The sequence below is a fragment of the Nicotiana attenuata genome, chromosome 10 (assembly GCF_001879085.1).
Source record: "Nicotiana attenuata strain UT chromosome 10, NIATTr2, whole genome shotgun sequence".
In the NCBI taxonomy this organism is placed as follows: Eukaryota; Viridiplantae; Streptophyta; class Magnoliopsida; order Solanales; family Solanaceae; genus Nicotiana; species Nicotiana attenuata.
Genome location: NC_031998.1, coordinates 41009318 through 41017071, shown reverse-complemented (window position 1 = coordinate 41017071; position 7754 = coordinate 41009318). Strand labels below are relative to the sequence as shown.

General features: G+C 36.9%; 1 protein-coding gene across 2 annotated transcripts; it reads left to right on the top strand.

Annotated features, from left to right (window-relative positions):
* On the top strand, window positions 3485–7542 carry LOC109233363 (14-3-3 protein 4). 2 transcript variants are annotated; one of them, XM_019399215.1, is made up of 6 exons: window positions 3501–3589; window positions 4172–4315; window positions 4793–5293; window positions 5375–5497; window positions 6823–6939; window positions 7191–7542. In XM_019399215.1, exons 3-6 carry the CDS (start codon window positions 4814–4816, stop codon window positions 7251–7253), a joined length of 783 nt encoding a protein of 260 aa, XP_019254760.1. In that variant the 5' UTR covers window positions 3501–3589; window positions 4172–4315; window positions 4793–4813; the 3' UTR covers window positions 7254–7542. The 2 variants fall into 2 exon arrangements, with proteins under 2 accessions (XP_019254759.1, XP_019254760.1); XM_019399214.1 differs by lacking the exon at window positions 4172–4315 and having other exon boundaries at window positions 3485–3589.

The following is a 7754-nucleotide window of genomic DNA, read 5'->3' as shown; positions in this document are numbered from 1 at the left end:
ATAATTCACTTGCCTATAATAACATCCTCCAACCACAATAGCGGCAAATTTATGAATTTGATGCCCGTAATATACCTCATGACACATACAATTAACCCTTGCAATACTGCAACAATGAAAGAGGGGTATAGAAACTCATAACTACCTACCAAATCAATAACTCGTAGAGTCTCTCTACTCGACAAGAACCGTTACCGCCTTTGAACTGATTAGTGACATTTTCCCTCCAACATACATTATACAAATTCGATTGCATTGATTTCTAGTCCAACAACCTTGTCTCACCCAGTACAAGCTGCTCGATCGACAACCACAACTCGAATATGACCAGTAAGGAAAAGTGAACCCGGGTACAGAACTATCTAGCCCACGTAACAAATAAAACCGCCAAACAGATGATATGAACCTATCTCAAAGATGAGAAACAAAACACACAGAATAAGTATAAGGAACCGTACCCAACTTTTCATTATTGCGGCGTGCAACCCGATCCACACATGATACCATTGTGGCGAGCAACCCGATACAAATATCATACCCGTGGTGGCGTGCCACCCGATCCACACATAACAATCAGTAAGGGAATACCCATCGAGCCAAAATGCTCATACCCACTAAACACACATATATCGACCACAAGCATGCCAAGTGCATAAACATAACCCTGGGAGACGGATAGCATCATGCGCTAAAAATGGCCAAGCACCACTAAGGTGCAATAAACAACCAGCATCTCGAGAGTTATCTCGCTCATATAACGCCGCAAGCTACACGGGATCACAATAGAAGTTTGAATAATCAAGCTGTCTCACCACCCACATGACATAATAGAGTAATACATGGAATATATGACAATAGGAATAACATCCAACGCCCGAAGACTCATCCATAAGCAATGTTATGCTGAATAAGCATATTTGATTTTGGTGTAGAATATACATTCACATTAGGTCTACTAACACCTCAAAGCCGATTCCAATCATCCCAAAATAGGTCAATAACCTTCTAAAGATCCACAATGACCCTATCCACGACACATACGATTAGTCATCAAGTCAGGAACAAACTTCCACAGTCTCAGACATAAAATCTCCAATCATTGATAGTACCAGAATCTTCATACCTAATTTCAATCTCTACCACTTAAATAACTGACGTCGCACTTATACGATCATCCTGTGGGAGATACTCCCATAACATTCCGCACCATGTAGCAAAATCTGAACATCAACGGCCACCGGCCATCCTATTTCTATAGTGCTAATCAAGCATCCGCAAATCAATACCCAATGCTTCTTCCACAAAACAAACCATCCCCAGGCTGCCCGAAAATAGTGCCACCATACTCTGAACACTTGAAATCTCCTCGCTTCTCCGAGCTCGTGACATTCCTGTCAAAGCTGAACCGCAACCTTGATCCTTCAATTCCAATCCCACCAGTCCACTTAACCCTTCGCGATCGCGGCCCTACTTCCGCGATCACGATGCACCAAACACACCAGAAACCAGCAGTTGCAAAACATAGAGAAATGATCCGAAACTATCCCGAAACATACTCGAGGCTCCCAGAACCCCATCTAATCGCACGAACAAGTCCCAATACCTCGTCCAAACTTATCCAAAGGCTCGAAACGCCATGAATAACATCAAAACCATGAATCGACAATTAAAATCCTTCTTTTAACTTTCAAACCTTCAAATTTTGCCGAACGTGTCCGAATCATACTTAGACATACCGAATCACGACCAAACTTCATACACAAGTTCCAATCAATAAAACGAACCTATCAAGGGTCCCGGAATACCGTCCGAAGTATGATAACACCAAAGCACACTCTAAGTCAAACTTAGTAAATTTTATAACCTTTAAAATGTATACTTTAGATAATAAGCGCTGAATCGCTCCCGGATCATCCGATACTCAATTCGAACACACGCACAAGTCTGAAAACACCTTACGAACCTATAGGAACCTTCAAATACCGATTCCGAGGTCGTTTACTCAAAAATCAAACCTTGGTCAACTCTTCCAACTTAAAACTTCCGAATTGAGAATTATTTTTCCAAATCAACTCTGAACTTCCCGAAATCTAATCCGACTACACGAGCAAGTCATAATAAATATAGTGAAGCTACTCAAGATCTCAAATTGGCGAACGACATGCTAGAGCTCAAAACGACCGGTCGGATCGTTACAGAAACTTATAATATTTTTCTGACTTGGTAATTGTTGATTTTTTTATTTTGCTTGCGCTTTGCTTCTGTTGCTTTAATCATATAGTAGTTGTTTCTAGCTGCTTTAAACTTAAGCTATGGTTGAAGGAAGAAAAGGGCAAACTGATTCTTTCCAAAAGAGCTAGTTGGAAAGTCTCTTTTGTTCTCGCCTATAAAAATGGAGTACCGGTTTCCATTGTTTGATTAATTAAAGATCATGTTTCTGTGTAGGAAATTTTCCTATAGTTATTAGAATAATCTGGTGCAAAATTGAACTAGATTCAGCACTTTGATCATTTAGATTCGAGCAATGAATAATGTGATTGGAATTATGGAATATACAACGCATTGTTGAACATAATATGTAAACCCAAAACATCATATCATCATAGTTATAAATGAGGGACATTGAGGTGGTGGAGAAGCTATTTTTTCTTTAAATACCAAATCATATCGAAATCGTACTAAACTGTACCGAGCTACTTTGGTACGGTACTCGATATGCTCAATTGATATACCGAATACAAAAGTACCGAATCAAAGTTGTTAAATACCGTACGGAAGTATCGAATGCCCACCCTTAATTTCAGATATAATTATTTTTCAACTAAATCATTTACTTTAAATAGATTTTTAAGAATCTATGTCCCTTTGTATGAAACTATTTATTTTGTATATATGGTAATTCTGACAAATATTATATATTGCTATCGTAACAAGAATATGTTTTTCCATCATAACAAATATATTATTTAATTTTGAAATGTGTATGTGTAAATATTTTTATTAGTAAACAAAATACTTAAACTATTCTTATTAATTACTATAATAACTATCTACTACATTACTAGCATGTGTTTCATCTTATGATAGTGCTTGTTTATTAGTCTAGAGTCATAATTTTAAAAAGAAATAAAAACTTTGAATATTTATCAAAATTATCCTTAAAATTTGTAATTTTAGACATGTAATGATGTTTACAAGATTATATGAACATATTTTTGAAAATTTCCTAAGAAAACCTGAAGCCGCTATCCTTTGGGTATATATTGGGTAAACTGCTCACAGTGCAATAGCTCGCAAATCACATAAGAGATATAAATTGCACTAAGCAAGTCCGGTATGACGAGCTCTCTGTGATAGAAAGAGTAAAATGAAAAGTAAAAAAAAAGTTACAAAAAAAAGGGAAAGTATATAAAGTGTAATTTAGTGTAATCAATTAAAAAAGAAATACTAGTAACATATATTTAACTTTAATTTACTAGGTCTTACGTCGCCTACTATTATTTAACTCCATTCGCTTACTCAAGTCTGCTGTTTTCTTCCGTCTGCGCATAGGAGCGACAATCAGAAACCACCCGCTGCATAACCCTAGGTACTTTATCGAGTCTATTTTCGCTCCCTTCACAAATCGATAATGCTATTGATGATGTTATAATTAGGGTTTTTTCCCAGAACTAGATCTGTTGTTTTGTTTAGATTTTCCGTTCTTCATATTAGTCTCTTAAGTACAGATCCGAAAACTTTGACCACCTGATTGCTTTGAATCTGAAATTATTTGAGCCGTTTCACGACTAGTGCTTATTGTTATAGTCTCTCTATGTTTTACTCCGATTTTTGAGGTATTACACATGTCATATATTAAGCAAGGAAATTTGAGAACAGAATCGGTTCCATTTTGAACTCCTCGATTTCATGACTGACCATTTATTTGAAGTACTATATCAATAAAAGAAAAGAAAAAAACAACAAAGACAAACGACTCATAGATGGGGTACTATGATTGAGTATTTGAGTTTAAGTTTAAAAAAATATGAAATAGGAGTTGTTGAAAAATTTGTGAAAGTTGAAATTGTTTTGGAGATGAACTTTACTTGGGAAAAAATGTAAATTAGATCTGTTTTTAGTGTTTGTTTATTCTTAAATCATTGTGATTTATCTTTATTTTTTTATGAAGATCTCTGTGATTTGTTTAAAAAGCAACGAGCTCCAGTTAATGCAACTTTTGCACAAAATGCTCCCTTAACTAGTTATTTGGGAGTTACTTCTCTTGACAAAGTTTCTTTTGGTATCCAACAGTACACTTCAAGCTCCCTCTGAGGTACCTCTTGCAACATTTGTTACTCTCCTGTTTCTTCCAGTGTAGTTTTAAATGAAGAACACCTGTCCACTTTAGTCTACAAAGGTTTAGATTTAATTAATTTGACCACCTCTTTAATTATAGTTAAGAGGCAAAAACCTGCCTATTTTCTGAATATAGCAAACCGGTTAGCGATCATCTGGTGTCTCTCCCTCAAGTCTATAATTGAATCAGAGAAAATGAGTTTCTTTATAGTTGCACCTTATAAATCTTGGAAACTTGAGCAAAGGTCAAAGGAAATTAACTATCCCAAAAATAGTTCATGGGGTGTTGAGCCTCAATGCCAATATTTCAAGGGTTTTCTTGCTGTTCACTTGAAATTATTCATGGAGAATGGCAATAAGTAGATATAAAAAGTTACAGTTTAGCTGTGTGTGAAGCCATGCTTTCTGACATCCGGCATGTGGTGTTCATTTACCTGGATTTGTGTTGAATCAGGTTTTTTCACAAACAACAAATATGACTGAGTCATCGCGTGAAGAAAATGTGTACATGGCCAAGCTGGCTGAGCAGGCCGAGCGATATGAGGAAATGATTGAGTTTATGGAGAAGGTTGCAAAGACAGGTGATGTCGAGGAGCTGACTGTTGAGGAAAGGAATCTTCTTTCTGTGGCATACAAAAATGTGATTGGCGCAAGAAGGGCCTCGTGGAGGATAATCTCTTCAATTGAGCAGAAAGAGGAGAGCCGTGGAAATGAAGATCATGTCAAAAGTATTAAAGAATACAGAGCCAAAATTGAGGCTGAACTCAGCAAGATCTGTGATGGGATTTTGGGTCTCCTTGAGTCCCATTTAATACCATCAGCCTCCACAGCTGAGTCCAAAGTTTTTTACTTGAAGATGAAAGGTGATTACCACAGGTACCTGGCTGAGTTTAAAACAGGTTCAGAGAGGAAAGAAGCTGCCGAGAACACCTTATTGGCATACAAGTCTGCTCAGGTAGGTGATCTATTGTGACCACTGTCAGTTTCTTTTCTTGTAATTTAACAGAATTTGATATTTGAGTGTCGGCTATTGTAGGATATTGCTTTGACTGAGCTGGCTCCTACTCACCCAATCAGGCTGGGACTTGCCCTTAACTTTTCTGTGTTCTATTATGAAATTCTTAATTCGCCTGATCGTGCTTGTAACCTTGCGAAACAGGTAATGTCTTTGCTTTTATTGATTCTTTGACATGAATTAGTCTCTCTCTCTCTCTCTCTCATAAGCTTACATGGATTTTTTTCTTAGTTCTTATAGTTGATTTATCATGCGTGTCCATGAAAAGCTAGATATTTTTACCATACTAATGAAGTTTGCATGTACCTTTCGAATAGGAATTAACTTTATCATTAGGGGCCTCGTAATGACTACGAAGCTTGGTATGTGATGTTTGAATGATAGGAATCATCTATGATGTGTTGGAATGATTTGATTTATGCCTGCCATATACTCTGGTTAGTTTACTGAAATAGTTATCAGCCATAGATGCCTTTTTGTGGCCAAAGGTTCGAGTAAAGTGCTCTGTCTTGCCTAAATTTATAATAGTTCTCTTCGTTCGAACTGGAAGAAGGGCTTATTTCCTTTGCATTCTTTCCTGCATTTTCCTGTTCACTTCAGGGTCTTGGCCTGGGTTGTGGTAGTTTAATACGCAAAAATTTTAAACTGAAGCTTATCTGGATTTTGTCCTTGTATATGACCTAGCAGCAATTCTAGTAAGGTGTTGTTAGTTGTAGTCATCTTTTTTTAGAACTTCTGAACTCAGGATGATTCTTCATCTGGCGTCTCTCTAGATTATGTCTTATATTGTCGGGCTTCCATTAGAATTAGCTTTCTTTGTCTCCCTATATGGAGGTGACAATGAATTTCTAGTACTCGATGATTGATGAGAAAAAGAATAGCATGGACTAGTCTGTAAAAAGAGAGTGCTTTCATTTAATTAGCGTAGAGGTAGGTGTTACATTGGAATTCTAAACCAATATCTAATGCAGCCTGAATAGCTTTTTGCTTAGGCATGAACATGACCATTTGGTTGGCAGCTTGACTTGTAGGACCCTAGTAACAAATCATATTGCTCTTGTACTCAAAGTCAAGTCACAATTAAGTTTCATGATAATCTAGAAGACTAGGAAGCAGCATCCATCTTCTTACAATTATAGTGGTAGGATGAGATTTTTATCTACCTTTTCAGACTGGTGGTTCTCTACTTTTGTACTGACATATAAATCTCTTATCAAACTAAAAGATCTCCTAATAAAACAAGACCTAATGTGCTTGTACCAGCACAACAAAATCTTAATTTACAACTTGTTGGCGTTGGTGATATGGATTTCTTTTCTATTGGTTCGATTTTCACCAAGTTTGTATGGATTTTGTAGGATAATAGGTCTTTTGAGACATTCTTACCACGTGGTTTTAAGTGTACCTCGTCTTCTTTAACACCTTATTATGTGTGGAGATATTTATAAACAATGATGTTAATTGTGCAGGCCTTTGATGAAGCTATCTCAGAGTTGGATACACTGGGCGAGGAATCTTACAAGGACAGTACATTGATCATGCAACTTCTCCGAGACAATCTTACACTTTGGACTTCAGATAATGCGGTCTCTCTCTATATATATATATATGTGTGTGTGTGTGTGTGTGTGTGTGTGTGTGTGTGTCTCTTTCTCACGAACATACACAGGCACACGGAGTCCCACCCGCACTAACAAAAGATTTGCTTAACATGTGTATGTCCAGAAAAATTGATCAGCTTGTGCTTGATTGCTAAAATCTGGAATATTATTCGCATACTTTAACTATTGACTTACAGATATCTAATGGTTTTTGTTGTTAAATATTCTGATTCCAGGAGGATGCTGGGGATGATATCAAGGAAGCTCCAAAACATGAGGCAGGCGAGGGGCAGCAGTGATGAGTTAGTAGCATAGTTATTTTTTAGGGTGCTGCATGGGGATATAGCATGATCGTGAATTAGATACTTCAATGGCTGTGTGTCGCTGTCGAAATGGTTCAATATAAACGTGTCGTAGTGTGATAGAATATGTGGTCAAGCTAGTCGCATAGTGCTATGGTGATTAAAATTTGACCTGGTGGCGTTGCTTGTGTTGATGACTTTGCTCGTATTTATAGTCTCATTTGCATGTTGTGTGATCGCCTTTGTATTTTCAAATCCTTTGAAATCCTGGAATTAATTGTTAACATCTAGCAAAACTTTTTACCCTTTCCTAAAATTTCCACCATCTCCCTTGATTCCCTGGGATTCACAAGATTGAGAAAAATAGTTTATGCGATTGGCATATGTGCCGAAAAGTTACTGGTTCTACGTGATTGCGTAGAAAGTCATGTTTACTATTTCCTTTATTTAATAATAATATAAAAGAAAAAGAGCGAACAACTTACTTTTACATAGCAT